The sequence below is a fragment of the Silurus aristotelis genome (assembly GCF_946808225.1).
Source record: "Silurus aristotelis genome assembly, chromosome: 4".
Classification (NCBI taxonomy): Eukaryota; Metazoa; Chordata; class Actinopteri; order Siluriformes; family Siluridae; genus Silurus; species Silurus aristotelis.
Window position 1 is genome coordinate 35,431,504 of NC_139577.1, and position 17,818 is coordinate 35,449,321.

Genomic DNA, 17,818 nt, shown 5'->3' on the forward strand with positions numbered 1-17,818 from the left:
CAAAAACATCTACTAGTTTTTCTGCATTCTGTAACGACATCATATTTCTAATTTTAGCAATATTTCTAAGGTGAAAGAAGGAGATCCTGGTGATATTATTCACGTGAGCCTCAAAGGAAAGACTCGGGTCAATAATCACACCGAGGTCTTTGACAGCCGTACACGCTGAAACAGAAACACCATCCAGAGATGCAACAGAATCATAAAGTTTACTTCTAGCTAATTGTGGTCCTAGTAAAAGTACTTCTGTCTTATCTGAGTTGAGCAGAAGGAAGTTATCGAGCATCCACTGTTTAATGTCCTTTACACAGTCCAGCATAGCAATGGAAGCGAATACCATGTTTATGTATAATTTCACTCAGAGGCAGCAGATATAATGAGAAAAGCAGTGGGCCTAAGACAGATCCTTGCAGAACATCAAACTTTACCCTAGATAGTGTGGTGAACTCACCATTTACGTCAACAAACTAATAGCGATCAGTCAAATAAAGTCTGCACCAGGAGAGAGCTGTTCCCTTTATTCCAACAACGTTCTCAAGTCCAGCAAGCAGGAGATGATGATCAATGGTGTGAAAAGCTGCACTGAGGTCGAGCAAAACAAGTAAAGAGACAAAACCCTGATCAGAGGCCAATAACAGGTCATTTACCACTTTAACTACATTTACATTTTTTGCGCCGTCTCTGTGCTATGATGAGGCTGAAATCCTGACTGATACATTTCATAAATGTTCTTCCTCAGTAGATGTGAGCAGAACTGCTGTGCTACAACCTTTTCTAGAATCTTGGAGATAAAGAGGAGGTTTGATATTGGTCTGTAGTTGGACAGCTGACATGGGTCAAGGTCAGGTTTCTTAATTAGGGGGTTGATACTGCAGTTTAAAGGATTTAGGTACAAAACCAGTGCTAATGGAAGAGTTTATTATTTTTAAAACAGGTTCATTTCCCTCTGGAATGATCTGTTTGAGGAAACTTGTAGGTGAGGGATCGAGATGCAGGTTGATGATTTTGATGAGGAAATAAATGAAATGAAGTCGTTCTCGTGAATAGGAGTAAAACGTTGTAATTGATTGTCTGTTATAATGACACTGCTGTCTGCAGGGTTATTTATAAAATAATTTGGATTTATATTAACCGTCTGGATTTCTTGCCTGATGTTTTCAATTTTATTATTTAAAACAATCATTACTACCTATTGATGGTGTTCATGTGAGTGCAGTGCTTTTATTTCCTGTTCATTTTGCTGCAGTACAGAATAAAAATCTAGGATTATGCTTGTTATTTTCTATGAGGGTGGAGAAATATGCTGATCAGCAGCACTAAGAGATTTTCTAGAACTCAGGAGATTCTCCTTCCATGCTATTTAAAATACTGTTCATTTTGTTTGACGCCATTTATGTTCTAATTTTCGAGTGGTCTGTTTTAAGGTGTGTGTATGATCATTATACCACTGTGATCATTTTTTCTCCCTGATCATTTTGGTCTTAAGGGGAGCTCCATCATCTAGAGTGTAACGTAACGTTGATTCTAGGTGTTCAGTGGCCCAGTCGAGCTCTGCGGGATCAGACGGAGATCTATTTAATATCGTAATTTCCGGAAGATTATTGATAAAACTCATTGCTGTAGCTGACGTGAATGTGCTTTACACGGTTACTTGGTGAGGTACTAATGCAGTAACTGAGGCAGATTTTAATCATGAAACAAGAGCCAATTAATTTCCAGAGTTAATGAATTTCCAGAGTTAGTGGATTGGTGTCAGTGGTTGCTACTGAATATTCATGGGCATTCCTATGCATACACTTTACCTTCACCTTCACTCTGCATGCTGCTTCTAAAGTTTATTCATGAGGGGTTGTGGTATTGGAAATGTTCAAGGAGTAATGGCTAACCAAGCTAACACCAGATAAGATGTGGCTCTGGATGAATTTCAACTATTTCACATGGACAGAACGATGGAGAGCGGTAAGAGAAAGGAAGGACGACTGGCAGTGTTTGTAAATAATAGATGGTGTAAACCTGGTCACATCACTATTAAAGAGGAAATCTGCTGTAAGGACATTAAGCTGTTAGTCGCTAGCATGAGGCCGTACTATCTGCCCAGGGAATTCTCGCATCTTATCACGATAGCTGCGTGTATTCTCTCTTCCGCTGTTGGTAAATCGGCATGCGACGTCCTGCATTCTGTTGTTAACAGACTGTTAACACAGAGCCCAAAGGCTGGCCATTTCAGTACCCGGATTCTTCTTCTACACAGCATGATGTTGTACTTGATGCAGTATGTGGTCTGGCATTGTCATGTTGGAGAATGCAAGGTCTTCCCTGAAAGAGACGACGTCTGGATGGGAGCATATGTTGTTCTAGAACTTGGATATACCTTTCAGCATTGATGGTGCCTTTCCAGATGTGTAAGCTGCCCATGCCACACACACTCATGCAACCCCATACCATCAGAGATGCAGGCTTCTGAACTGAGTGCTGAGAACAACTTGGGTTGTCCTTATCCTCTTTAGTCCGGATGACATGGGGTCCCAGTTTTCCAAAAAGAACTTCAGATTTTGATTCGTCTGACCACAGAACAGTTTTCCACTTTGCCACAGTGCATTTTAAATGAGCCTTGGCCCTGAGAAAACGCCTGAGCTTCTGGATCATGTTTAGATACGGCTTCTTTTTTTACCTATAGAGTTTTAGCCGGCGACGGCGAATGGTGCGGTGGATTGTGTTCACCGACAATGTTTTCTGGAAGTATTCCTGAGCCCATTATGTGATTTCCATTACAGTAGCATTCCTGTATGTCAAGTCAAGTCAAGTTTATTTGTATAGCGCTTTTCACAACAGACATTGTCTCAAAGCAGCTTTACACAAATCAACAGTTAAGCTGAATGGTGTGAATTTGTCCCTGATGAGCAAGCCGTGGAGACTGTGGCAAGGAAAAACTCCATTAGATGTTATGAGGAAGAAACCTTGAGAGGAACCGGACTCAAAAGGGGAACCCATTCTCATTTGGGTGACATCAAGAGTTTGATCATTAATCTTTCAACACTACAGAACACTGGAGAGTGAGAACTAACATGATTACCGGAGTATAAGATTATAAGTAATGTTCTTTCTGCAGTCTTATACAGTCTATATGGTCAGTAGCTCCTAGTTTTATAAGCTCAGCATTTGCGATCATCACAGATCCAGCATCAGCTTCTCCATGCCAGAGCCTTTAAACACTCCAAGGAGGTCCAATGTCAAACTCCACACATGTAGCGGGATCCAAATGGCACTGGTACGTCTCTAGATGGTTCGGGATGTTTGCGAGTTCGGCATCTACTTCTTCAAAGGTCCATAATCTTCACGAGGTGGGAGGTGACTGAAGCTGGCCAAACCTCAGGGTGTCTCGGGATGGGGAGAGAAAGAGAAGCAGTGGAGAGGAATTAGCGTAGCTGCTGTTCATGATATTAACAGCACAAGTTGATAATGTGCATGTGATCAGATGTTCTGGAGCACAAAGTTATGATATGTGATGTGTGTTATGTGTAGAACTCGCTAAAAAGATATGTTTTTAATCTACACTTAAACTGGGAGAGTGTATCTGAGCCCCGAACACTGTCAGGAAGACTATTCCAGAGTTTAGGAGCTAAATGTGAAAATGCTCTACCACCTTTAGTGGACTTTGCTATTCTAGGAACTACTAGGAGCCCAGAGTTTTGAGATCTCAATGTGATGGAGTGGCGTCTAAGGGCCCGAAGATCACGAGCATCCAGTATGGTTTTCCAGCCGTGACCCTTAAGCACAGAGATTGTTCCAGATTCTCTGAATCTTTGGATGATATGATGCACTGTAGATGATGAGAACTTCAAACTCTTTGTGATTTTTCTCTGAGAAACTCCTTTTTGATGTTGCTCCACTATTTTTCACCACAGCATTGGGGGAATTGGTGATCCTCTGTCCATCTTGACTTCTGAGAGACACTGCCACTCTGAGAGGCTCTTTTTATACCCGATCATGTTGCCAGTTGATCTAATAAGTTGCAAATTGGTCCTCCAGCTGTTCCTTATATTTACATTTAACTTTTCCGGCCTCTTATTGCTGCCTGTCCCAACTTTTTTGGAATGTGTAGCTCTCATTAAATCCAAAATGAGCCAATATTTGGCATGACATTTCAAAATGTCTCACTTTCAACATTTGATATTTTATCGATATTCTATTGTGAATAAAATGTAAGTTTATTAAATTTGTAAATTATTGCATTCCTATTTTTTTTTTTCAATTTGAAAAGTTTTCCAATTTCTTTGGAATCGGGTTTGTATTTGTATCTTATCTTATCTTATCTTATCTTATCTTATCTTATCTTATCTTATCTTAAAGAATGTTTAGTGTATAATGCCATTGCATTCAACCTGAACGATGCAAACATGAGATGGATGGCTAGTTGGATAAGTACTTTGCTTAGATACTTTGCATGGATGCTGAATTGTGGTGCACCACATCTAAGGCCAAGTCTGACATAACCGGGTAGTGTACAGCTTTTAGGCAACGGCGGACAAATCTCAGGCTCTTGGTTAGGAAAAAGGGGAGGTAGTTACCTGAACTAGTATTTGAATGGGGACAAGCCAAGCAAGGAAATACATACAAAGAGATGCTGGGAAGTTTTGAAGAAAAATAAATTTGGGAGAGTGTCAAAGTAGTGGCGGTTTTAGAAAATACTGACATCTAGCAGTAACGCAGGGGAAAAACCCTGACATGAGTGTTGTTTTTTCATTCCTTGTTCAGAAAAATGGAAATGTTGAATATAAACAGATGTTCTGCCATATTCCGTGTTCTTGGTGAAGTTTCCTGGTTCTGCAAAGTTCAACAAAATCAGCCTCTGACTAACCTGTAACAAGTTATAGATAGACAGATGGCTTTTCCTCAGTGTAATTCCTTCTGACGTCTCAAATTTTAATCTAACTGATCTAAATCCTCACTTTAATTAGATACTAAGCACAAACTTCACGTTTTTTCACTGCATGCCCCCAACTTGTACTCAACTGGCTGAATGGAAGCATTTTCCATCCACTTTGAGTTTCAGTGTTCCTGTTTAGAATATGTAAATATGCACAAATAGTTTGCATGAGACATTTAACCTTATGGAACACAAATAGCCAACTCATTCTACCAGATACCAGAAGGGGCTCTTAGAAATACATTGAGGTTTGTTAGTGCTACAAAGACTGATCACCTGCCCAGATTTCAGGTATTTTATTCAATACTCTACTGCAATACTTAAGCTTTTTATATATATATATATATATATATATATATTAGTAAGGGCAAATGTTTTTATACATTTCATTTTACTAGTATGTTCATAGTAGATGCCAGAATTTCACTGGAAAATATATGGTAACTACATCAAATTTAAATTCTATTTGTATTTTGGACAAAGGATAGAATTTCTGTAATTATAACTGTGCTGTAGAATCAAAAAGTGCACTTGTGAAAATAAGAAAATTATGTATAAGTATGCATATTTGAGTTGTTTATAAATTAAATATTTTTATCTTCAAAGACTATTATATTGAAGTGAAGTTATTAATGATGGAGAACTCAGCAAAACCTTTTCATATCAATTGCAGACCTAAAGGAAAAATACAGCTGTATTGCTGGTTTCAACTGTATGTGGTACAATTACAGCTCTCTCAAGATGATCTGTAGGCAGCAAGTAGCAAGTGGTTTTCAGGTGAAGAGAACTTCAAGCACCACCAAATTTAACTTAATGAACTCTAAAGTTCATATTGAAATTAAAAATGTTTTATGTTTGAATGGGAGATTTAGTTTGTCTGGTGCATTCCCACTGCAGGGAACTGAAATAAACAGGCTAAAAATATTTAAGGGAACGCTCAGTCATCTTAATATAACACCAAGTCATTTCATCTTCAGGGATATTAGTTTGTTAATAGAATGGTTTTGGAGGTGTGACCACAGATTATTGCTCTCTTTTTTACTGCTGAATTTTTCTATTCTGTTTTACTTACTGCACCATGTCAAATTAAAAATCAAATCAAATTTTATTTGTTACATACACATACATACAGGGTACGACATGCAGTGAAATGCTTATTACGACGGTCCGGCATGAGGGAATAGGATGGGGAGAAAAATAATACAAAGAAAAAGAAGACTGATAAATAAAGTATAAAACTATATAAAATGAAATATAAGAATATATAAAGATATATATGTATATGAAAGAAAAGGATGTATATACAAAAAATGCTTATACAAGTAAACAGTAAACAATAGACAATTTAGGGTGGTTTAGATTGTCCATAAAGTGTCCGTGTGCGGTATGATGACGGAAGCGTTTCCCTGACCGCAACAAAGAAAAGAGTCCATTGCTGGGATGGCTGAGGTCCTTCACAATCTTCCTGGCTCTGGTCCTGCACCGCGTGCTGTAGATGTCCTGCAGGTCAGGGAGCTCGGTGTGGATGGTACGTTCAGCTGAATGCATCACCCTCTGGAGGGCTCGCCTGTCCTGTATGGTACTGCTTAGGAACCAGGAAGTGATTCTACCCGTCAGAACGCTCTGAATGGTGCAGGTGTAGAAAGTCTTTAGCACCTGGGAGGGTAGTTTAAAGTCCCTTAAGCGTCTCAGATGGTACAGGGCTTCTTCACCAGGGTGTTGGTGTGACGGGTACCGGAAACTGTCCACTCCCTTTACTGGGGTCCCTCTGATGTTTAGCGGTTGGTATGACCGCTCCTGCTTCGTGCTGAAGTCCACGATCAACTCCTTAGTCTTGCTGACGTTCAGGAGAAGGTTGTTCTCCTGTAGGTAGGCCGTCTCGTCGTTGTTGGAGATCAGGCCCACCACAACGGTATCATCAGCAAACTTGATGTTGGTGGTGGAGTTGGAAGTGGCCACACAGTCATATGTGTACAGTGAGTACAGCAGGGGGCTCAGAACACAACCCTGGGGAGCTCCAGTGCTGAGGGTGAGGGTGGATGAAGTGTGTTTTCCCACCCATACGGCTTGTGGTCTGTCAGTCAGGCAGTTAGAGATCTATTGACACAGCGTCTCAGGGAGAGTCCCAGGACCTCTAACTTAGAGGTGAGTGTGGAGGGAATTATGGTGTTAAACGCTGAACTGTAGTCCACAAACAGCATCTTTGTATAATTCCCATTTTTTTGGTCCAGGTGGCTCATCGTAGTGTGTAGGAGATGAGCAATGGCGTCCTCAGTAGAATGGTTCTGACGGTACGCGAACTGTAGTGAGTCCATAGTTTCTGGTAGTAATGCAGTGATGAAGTCTCTGACCAGTCTCTCGAAGCACTTCATCACTGCTGAGGTCAAAGCTACAGGGCGATAGTCGTTAAGGCAGGCGGGCTGGGGTTTCTTCGGGACAGGAACAATGGTGGACTGTTTGAAACATGAGGGGACAACAGACTGTTCCAGTGAGAGGTTGAATATCTCAGTGAACACCGGTGCTAGCTGGTCAGCGCAGGCTTTCAGAACCCGAAATGTGATGCCATCTGGTCCTGCTGCCTTCCTGGTATTCACTCTCTTGAATGCCCTCCTCACGTCATGCTTCGAGATGGTGAATGTGTTTACCTCTCTGGTGTTTTTCCATGTGTATTGTTTGCCATTTTCTGGAGAACATCAAAGATGGCATGTCTAACTCGCTCTCTTCACAGATGAGCAGAGAAGTTTACACAGCATATGTGGAAACGTCATGCAAGTTGAACCAGCTAATTTTAATATTTTACTTTGATCTGTGGTGTAATTTTAAAGTGGTTTTGAATCCAGCCCTTAATGGGTTAATGAATTTGGTTTGTATAAGTATATATGTATAAGTAATGATTTTCAACTTGAACATTTTGCTAATTAAAATCCAATGTGTGATTTTATTGTTTCGTTACCTGTAACTATTTTGATAAATGTTTTTTAAACCTTTATAAAATCACATTTGATTTCTATTGTCAATTCAAGCAAATATTCATTACAACCATTAATACATGCACACAGTTAGGTGTTAATCACATGTCTTTTCTAGTGAGTTCTGCAGAGGAATAGCAGTAATGGATCACCGTCTGTTTGTATTCCTGCTGATTTTTACAGGTGAGGACAAACTCTTGTGTGTAGAATATCAAGGTAATGCTTTTAAAGACTATATTTAACACCAAGTAAGAAACTAAAAATATTCTGGATTGTGTAAGTGCTGATGATGGACACTTCAGATTTAAATAACTATTTGCATTTTCTTATTTGTTATTTAAATATATAAATGTGGGAATTCCTTTCAAGAAGGCACTGAGTTAGTAGGTTATGTCTGCAGCTGCTGTCTCGAGATTTTTCTACCTACATAAACTAGTTACTAGTTACTCCAGTGCTTCTGTTACACACATTGTACATGTTGATGTTTTAATTGGTTTCAGAGGAGACCAGCAGTGAAGGCACTGTAAAAAAAATATATATATACTGCTTGTCCATGCATCAAAAAAGAGAACTCTATCCCCCCCTTAAAGAAGTTTTCCTACCAAACACATGAATGGTACAGTCTTACATCCACTGTAAACTGCCAATAAAACATCACCACATTCAGAATCACTTCTCTGACACACTTCTGTTTGGGTTAGTGGTTGTGTGCATCAAGAATGGTCAGGTCCTTGTTCTTCACTTTCTGGTGTGCAGAAAAAAGGTGCCATCAAATCTTGTGATACAAAATAAAACTAAACAAACAGATCAAGAAGACTGGCTCAGTGTTGGTCTGTCGTCTTTACAGTTTTTAGGTGGTGGTGAAAAGGAGCACACTCAATAGACTCAAAGCCATTCTAGACAATTTTCAGCAGATAATGTGGTGATAAAGAATCAATAAGATGTTCTTTATAAGTGTAGGTTTGTCCCTGATGAACAAGCCGGTGGCGACTGTGGCAAGGACAAACTCCCTGAGATGCATGAGGAAAAAAAACTTGAGACTCGAGGATAAAATGTTGGACTTCTGATCCACAGGTCATTAATTCAATTCCCAGCACCACCCACCTGCAACTGCTGGGCCCTTGAGCAAGGCCCTTAACCCTCAACTGCTCAGATGTATAAATAAAATAATAGTAAGACACCCTGGATGAGAGCATCTGCCAAATGGCAATAATATAGATCAATGAACAAAAGTTATAATTTACCACTATCCATTTTCCCACTTTTCTTTTTTCTTACAGTAACTCTAAATACAATCAAGTCAAGTTTATTTCTATTGCGCTTTTTACAGCAGACATTGTGTCAAAGCAGCTTTACAGAAATTAACAGTGAAGGTGAATGGTGTGTATTTATCCCTAATGAGCAGCCATGGAGACTGTGGCAAGGAAAAACTCCCTTAGATTTATGAGGAAGAAACCTTGAGAGGAACCAGACTCAAAAGCGGAACCTCATCCTTATTTGGGTGACATCAAGAGTTTGATCATAAATCTTTCAACACTACAGAACACTGGAGAGTGAGAACTAACATGAGTACTGGAGTGTGTGATTATGACTGATGTTCTTTCTTCAGCCTTTTACAGTCTTTATGGTGATAAAACTAGGAGCTACTGAGCTCAACATTTGTGATCATCACAGATCCAGCACCAGCTTTTCTATGCCAGAGCCTTTAAACACTCCAGGAGGTCCAATGTCAAAACTCCACACATGAAGTGGGATCCAATTGGCACTGGTACGTCTCTAGATGGTTTGGAATGTTTGCGAGTTTGGCGTCTACTTCTTCAAAGGTCCGTAATCATCATGAGGTGTGACGTGACTGGAGCTGGCCAAACCTCGGGATGAAGAGAGAAAGAGAAACAGTGGAGAGGAATTAGCGTAGCTGCTGTTCATGATATTAACAGCACAAGTTGATAATGTGATGTGATCAGATGTTCTGGAGCACAAGGTTATGATGTGATGTGTGTTATGTGTAGAACTCGCTAAAAACATACGTCTTTAATCTGCACTTAAACTGGGAGAGTGTGTCTGAGCCCCGAACACTGTCAGGAAGACTATTCCAGAGTTTAGGAGCTAAATGTGAGAATGTTCTACCACCTTTAGTGGACTTTGAAATTCTGGGAACTACTAGAAGTCCAGAGTTTTGAGATCTCAGGGAGCGTGACGGATTGTAGCGTGTTAGAAGAGAGATACAGTGAGGAAAATAAGTATTTGAACACACTGCTATTTTGCAAGTTCTCCCACTTAGAAATCATGGAGGGTCTGAAATTGTCATCGTAGGTGCATGTCCACTGTGAGAGACATAATCTAAAAAAAATAAATAAATCCAGAAATCACAATATATGATTTTTTAACTATTTATTTGTATGATACAGCTGCAAATAAGTATTTGAACACCTGAGAAAGTCAATGTTAATATTTGGTACCGGAGCCTTTGTTTGCAATTACAGAGGTCAAATGTTTCCTGTAGTTTTTCACCAGGTTTGCACACACTGCAGGAGGGATTTTGGCCCACTCCTCCACACAGATCTTCTCTAGATCAGTCAGGTTTCTGGCCTGTCGCTGAGAAACACGGAGTTTGAGCTCCCTCCAAAGATTCTCTATTGGGTTTAGGTCTGGAGACTGGCTAGGCCACGCCAGAACCTTGATATGCTTCTTACAAAGCCACTCCTTGGTTATCCTGGCTGTGTGCTTCGGGTCATTGAAGATGGGTCGAGGCTGGGTTGGAAGACCCAGCCTCGACCCATCTTCAATGCTCTAACTGAGGGAAGGAGGTTGTTCCCCAAAATCTCACAATACATGGCCCCGGTCATCCTCTCCTTAATACAGTGCAGTCGCCCTGTCCCATGTGCAGAAAAACAGCCCCAAAGCATGATGCTACCACCCCCATGCTTTACAGTAGGGATGGTGTTCTTGGGATGGTACTCATCATTCTTCTTCCTCCAAACACGTTTAGTGGAATTATGACCCAAAAGTTCTATTTTGGTCTCATCTGACTACATGACTTTCTCCCATGACTTCTCTGGATCATCCAAATGGTCATTGGCAAACTTAAGACGTGCCTGGACATGTGCTGGTTTAAGCAGGTGAACCTTCCGTGCCATGCATGATTTCAAACCATGACGTCTTAGTGTATTACCAACAGTAACCTTGGAAACGGTGGTCCCAGCTCTTTTCAGGTCATTGACCAGCTCCTCCCGTGTAGTTCTGGGCTGATTTCTCACCTTCCTTAGGATCATTGAGACCCCACGAGGTGAGATCTTGCATGGAGCCCCAGTCCGAGGGAGATGGACAGTCATGTTTAGCTTCTTCCATTTTCTAATGATTGCTCCAACAGTGAACCTTTTTTCACCAAGCTGCTTGGCAATTTCCCCGTAGCCCTTTCCAGCCTTGTGGAGGTGTACAATTTTGTCTCTAGTGTCTTTGGACAGCTCTTTGGTCTTGGCCATGTTAGTAGTTGGATTCTTACTGATTGTATGGGGTGGACAGGTGTCTTTATGCAGCTAACGACCTCAAACAGGTGCATCTAATTTAGGATAATAAATGTAGTGGAGGTGGACATTTTAAAGGCAGACTAACAGGTCTTTGAGGGTCAGAATTCTAGCTGATAGACAGGTGTTCAAATACTTATTTGCAGCTGTATCATACAAATAAATAGTTGAAAAATCAGATATTGTGATTTCTGGATATTTTTTTTTAGATTATGTCCCTCACAGTGGACATGCACCTACGATGACAATTTCAGACCCCTCCGTGATTTCTAAGTGGGAGAACTTGCAAAATAGCAGCATGTTCAAATACTTATTTTCCTCACTGTATATGGAGATAAACCATTTAGTGTTTTGTAGGTAAGTAGCAGTAGTTTGTAGTCGATTCGAAACTTAACAGGAAGCCAGTGTAGGGATGAGAAGATTGGAGTTATGTCTTTATCCACTGCCTGGACAAAGGAGGGAAAGAGAAGAAGAAAAAACTGAGAAAGGAAGCTAATGGGCTAAGCGCTAAATATCAAAGACCCAATCACCTGGAAAACAGAGCATCTCGTGAAAAAGGATTAAAGCCAACATGGAAAAATGCAAAGCCAGTTTGGAAAATGGAAAAAGGAAAAGAGAATGGAAGGAAAGAGAAGAAGAAAAAACTGAGAAAGGAAGCTAATGGGCTAAGCGCTAAATAGCAAAGACCCAATCACCTGGTGAACAGAACATCTCGTGAAAAAGGATTAAAGCCAACATGGAAAAATGTGCAGCCAGTTTGGAAAATGGAAAAAGGAAGAGAAAATGGTAAGTCTAAGCCTGATGAAGGTTTATATTAACCGAAACGTTGCAACAGACTTACCGTTAAAAATGACGTCATGGGGATCTGTGAAAAGGCAAATGTCCTGCATTAATGAATGAAATCAGAAGTCACTGGCTAAAATGAAAAAAGGGGAAACACCCTCCATTTAAAAGGTCAAAAAGGGAAAGGGTTGCTAACAAGGGAAAGAGAGAGTGGGCAAATGTCCACTTCTCGCTAGCAAGAGAAAGAGAGAGTGGGCAAATGTCCAGTTCTCATCCGTAAAACAAAAAAACACACGTTTAAGGGCAATTTTCCTGCCACTTGTCACCGGCGGCGGAGGAGATGTGAGTGCTTAGTGACTTGGAGTAGGCCAGTGCACAACGTGGGCTCCGGGCTTGTCTATATCTGAGTTTCCTTACCAATCCATAGCCCTAACCCTAACCCCAACCCCTCCCTAACCCTAACCCTAACCCTAACCCCAACCCCTCCCTAACCCTATTGTGGTATAATTACAATAAATACAGTTCTACATGTTCCTGTTCATTGTGATACTGTTTATACTGTTTTCAAAAAAGATGTCTGAAAGCTCATTAGAATTAAAATGGAAAAATATTCTAATAGGAAGATACAAGCATGGAAAAAGAAACTACACCTTTCAGTTCTGGGTGTTTTTGTTTTTCATTTATTATATACATTTTTCAAACCTCCCTTCCTGGTAAGATTTGTTGCTGTCTTAATGTAGATTAGTGAATTTAAAGTTGCATGGAGATGGCCTTATAACCCTTCCCAGTAGCTCTCCATCCGGCACTCATCAGCTAACCTCCTACTTAAGTTCCGTTCTCCCTTCATGTCACCATCCGTTCTACAGTTTAGGCTGGAGAACACTGTCGGACTACTCAAGCTACAGATTTCGCCGTATCACGTAGGATTACTGCCTTTTCCAGGACCTTGCATGTTCCACGGCCTTTCTAGGGGATTACCAGGGTTTGCTGGACCTTTATGTACTGTGTTGTTTACTGTTTTTCCCTTTTTGTGCTACCTTTCATTAAACCTTCGTTCTGCTGAACTCCGGTTTCCGGCACGTTCTTCCTGCCTAAAAGCTGTAAACACACACCTGCATTTTTGAAAGCTGTTGAGGACCACACAACTGTTATACAAGATGTGATAAATAAAAATATAGGATTTAAGGAGAGTGTACTTTCTTTTACCCATCACTGTGTTCTTATAATGACATATTTACAAAAAAGAAATCATGCACACAAGTATTTAAAAAAGGCATTACCTTCTTCACAGGGATTCTTCCTCTCATCCTGTCTGTCGATCGTAAGTACTTCCTGATCAATGAAAAGAAGTCTTGGAGTAATGCTCAAGCTTACTGCCGAGCAAATTACACTGACCTGGCTACCATCGACACCAGTAACGACACGGTCAACATTCAGAAGGAAGCAGTGGCAAAGGCATTCTTTTCCAGCGCTTGGATTGGACTGTACACGGAGATCAACAAGTGGCTGTGGTCGTTTGAAAATGAGCCGATTGTGAATTTTACATGCTGGAATGTTGTAGATCCTAACAACTTGTTAGGAGATGAGTGGTGTGGCTTCATATATCTAGGGAAATGGTATGATGCACCATGTGAATGGCAGTTACAATCTGTGTGTTTTGACGGTAAGTAATATGCTATTATATTTAAACGTATTCTAAAATACCAAAAATCACTAAGATTCTTAATTTACACAGCATTTCAAAATCTCAGTGATTTCCATAAGAAAGTGTGACAACTTTATTTTTTGGCATAATTTTAACACTATCTTTTGCATTTTAAAATAAAAAACATTTTACCTGTATGTTTATCTTTATATTATGTTTATCTTTATATTTTTCATCGAATGTGACAACAAAAAAATACTTGTACATGTTATATGTTTTCTTGTGGTCTTTATAATGAGGTTGTGTAAAAATTTACATTTTTCATTTCTACCTTTTATTTAAATAGTTCAAAATTCTACGTTCATGGAGGAAAAAAAAATAAAACCTAAATTAATTATTCACACCATTATTCTAATGATGTGTTTATTTCTATTCTCATAGGCAGGGAGAATGCCACTGACAGGTACATTTTAATCACTCAGCTTAAGACGTGGTATGACGCTCAGAGCTACTGTAGGCAGAAGTACACAGACCTGGCCAGTGCAAGAAATGCAACAGAAAACTCAATTATAGCGGGAAAAAACTTTGGGGTTTTTGTTTGGTTTGGCCTCTGCAGAAACCCCTGGAAATGGTCAGATCAGACCAGCAACGTGTCCATCCTTAAATGGTGGGCTGGAGATGCTAATGATTACTTGCAGAATAAAAGTTGTGGCTTCTTGTATGGTGGTCTGGCTGATCAAGCCCAGTGCTCAAATGTAATGCCTTTCTTCTGTTACGGTGAGTTAAACTTTAATTCAGTTTCATATTTTGACATTCATCTGATTCTTGAATTTGGTATGAATTTTGTTTCTATGTGAATTTTTTCCTCCAGAATTCCCAACTCAAAAGCAGATCCTAAAAGTGAAGGTCAAGTCCAGTCAGGATGTGAACGATCCTGCAACATTGGCATCCATCTTTGAGAAGGTGGGTTTCATCTCCACTCTCTTCACCTCAAAACTGCAGCCAGACCCCTAGTGTTCATCACACTGTGATTAAAACAAACCCTATAATACAACCAAAATAAAACAATAAGTTTGGCCACTCTGTATAATGTGAATAAAAACTAAATGTAATGATTTGCAAATCTCATAACTCCCTGTTTCATTATAGCAAATATAAAGTAGGGGAATTTTAAGGAAATCATTTTGTTGGGTGAAACACGTCTCCAAAAAGTTAAGACAGGGCCATGTTTACCACTGTAGCATCATATCTTTTTTACAACAGTCTGTTCATGTCTGGGAACTGAGGAGCACAGCTGCTGAAGTTTTAGGAAAAGAACATTGCTTTTTTGATTCAACTTTAAAACCTCTTTTTCTCTGTAAAGCTGCTTTGAGGTCATGTCCATTTTACAAATAAAAATATATTAATTCAAATTAAATCTTGTCCCATTCGTGTAGTTACAGGATTCTATTCTTCTGCTTAACAATCCTGTCTCTTATTTGTCATATTTTACATTTCATGATGCCCCGAATGTTTTCATATGTCAAATGTGGTCAAAGGTCTAGACTGCAGACAGGCCAGACTCTTCTACTTTAAAGCCTTGTTGTTGTTGTAATAGATGCAGAATATGGTTTGGGCATTCGCTTGCTCAAATAGGCAAGGCGTTCCCTTAAAAATACTCATCTGGATAGAAGCATCTGCTGCTCTAATACCTGTATATACCATTCAGCCTGATGGAGCCTTTCCAGATGTGCAAGTTACCTATTTCATAGACACCAATGCACACCCATACTTTTGGAGATGCAGGTTTTGAAGCCCTGATAACAAATATCGTGATTCGCCTGACCACAGAACAGTTTTCCACTTTGCCTCAGTACATTTTAAAAGAGCTTTGGCCCAGAGGATGGCGGCATTTCTGGATCATATTCACATAACATGGCTTGTTCTTCTGCATGGTAGAGCCTTAACCTCTGTGAATGACACGGCAAACTGTGTTCACAGAAAATGATTTCTGGTGGTGTTATTGAGGCCATGCAGTGATTTGCATTACAGAATCAACATTAATATGTTCCATTGTGAATAGAATGTTGGTTTATGAGATTAGCAAATTACTGCATTCAGTTTTTATTGACATTTAATAAAAATATATTGGAATTAGTGTTGTACATACTATGTAGCATTTACACTGGACATACACTGTATTAAAGCAGCTTTACAGAATGTGTGTATATATATATATATATATAATAGTGAATTACATGTTTTTTTCTCACAAGGGATTCTCTTTCCCGCATTATTCACTGACTAAATTGAAGTTTTGTTATTCAGATCAACCAGACACTGGTGGATCACGGAATGGCCGAGACCATCACTGTGAAATGGAGACAGCAATCAGATGGAGTGGTGTTTCACAAAGAAAAGGAAAATGTTACTAAAATTGGGCAAGCACACATGTGATCTTTAAATCCGTAGCATCACTTTGAATCATTTTATTACTTGAGTAATAATTATTTTCACTTTATTAAGTAGTTCTTTGTCATAATTATAGTAATTGTTAAAAGCACTGTACAAACCAAACTAAATTTAATTTACAGTTTAATCACTGCTTAGTATTAATCGGGATTCAACTGATTAGCTCACAAATTCATCTCTGCAGATGTCAGCAGTTTATGAAATAAATGCTTACATATGAATAAAAATGATTTTACTTAAATAATTCATTAACCTTTGAATCATTTACATAAATGCATGGGATCGGATAAATAACAACAGACTGAACTATATCCAGTGTTTATTTTTGTATATTTGTTTGTCAGCTCTGGTGTAGTATGTTTGCTTGAGTAGTTGGCTCGGTCCAATCAAATATATTGCTGGATTTGCGAACTGTGAAAAATCCCACCTAAAAATAAAGAGGGAGTCTGAGGGAGGCAGTAAACTCAGTTAAAGGCTGTAGTGAAGGATGTTCAATAACAAACAGGACCCCTACTTGTATAGAAAGGCTCAAATTAGCCCCTGCTGACATAGAAATCCTCAGGGGAAATAATTTGCCCATAAAGCAGGAAAAACTCAAAAGACTGATTCAATCTTGGAATGTAGAGGGAAAGCTGATCTTAAAAAACACATGCTGCTTTGCGTCATCTCTTTGTCAGCTTTAGCATTTCAGTCACTGATACTCGAATGGAAAATCTTTATGTAAAAAGCTCAAGACTTGAATGCACGCTCTACGTGTGTTTACTGAGGCCTGAGTTCCAGACTACTTAAACAATGAAAAGCAGTAGACAGGCAGACTAAACATACAGCTCATGGTCATTGTAATAGCAATTTGAATTTCAAGGTTTGTTGTTATTTCTTTCCCTTTTCTCCACTTTGCACAACCGAGAACTCTCTTGATTTTGAGCATGTTCATTTTGGAGCTTATTGGACACTTAATGATTTTGATGTTTGACAACTGAAAATCCTCCTGCATTTGATTTGCAACTAAAAAATACAACTGGCCCATTTCACTTATGTAACTAGCATGTTACTTACCTTACTGTAAATCACAAGAAGAGCGCCATGGAACCTATTCTGCTCCGGCATGCATCGTAGGAGCCAGTAAATGGGAACCTAAATAAACCCCTAGTACTTGATTGCATACTACTATTGGCATTTATCACCCAGGCACTGATGTCCACAGAGCAGTATTGTCATGCTCAGACTGCACCCAGGCTGGGGGCCACATCCTGTACTTGCTGAAATCCTTATCCCACTGCCCAATCCAGAACGGCCCTGATCGCACTTCTCCGCCTTTTCAATGGCTAAATATATGTTTAATCATGTATTAACACCCAAACCAATGTACTTTCTACGCACAACTCCCTTTGTCACTCTGCCACCCGACACCTTTCCTTTGCATGTCTGGCTATCAGTTGACTTTATTTCCCTGAAACACAAGCCCTATCTATCTACCCACTTTGGATACCTGGTTTCACATTAGTGAACAGGTCTGGGA

The 17,818-nt window shown here is 39.7% G+C and overlaps 1 protein-coding gene across 1 annotated transcript; it reads left to right on the plus strand.

Moving 5' to 3' along the window:
- Nucleotides 1-5,147: 5,147 nt before the first annotated feature.
- LOC310724749 (macrophage mannose receptor 1-like) lies at nt 5,148-16,284 on the plus strand (the record flags this gene model as incomplete). Its single annotated transcript, XM_083539026.1, has 6 exons — nt 5,148-5,218; nt 8,015-8,079; nt 13,495-13,866; nt 14,290-14,625; nt 14,720-14,811; nt 16,156-16,284. Exons 2-6 carry the CDS (start codon nt 8,040-8,042, stop codon nt 16,282-16,284), a joined length of 969 nt encoding a protein of 322 aa, XP_083395152.1. The 5' UTR covers nt 5,148-5,218; nt 8,015-8,039.
- Between the last annotated feature and the right edge of the window lie 1,534 nt (nt 16,285-17,818).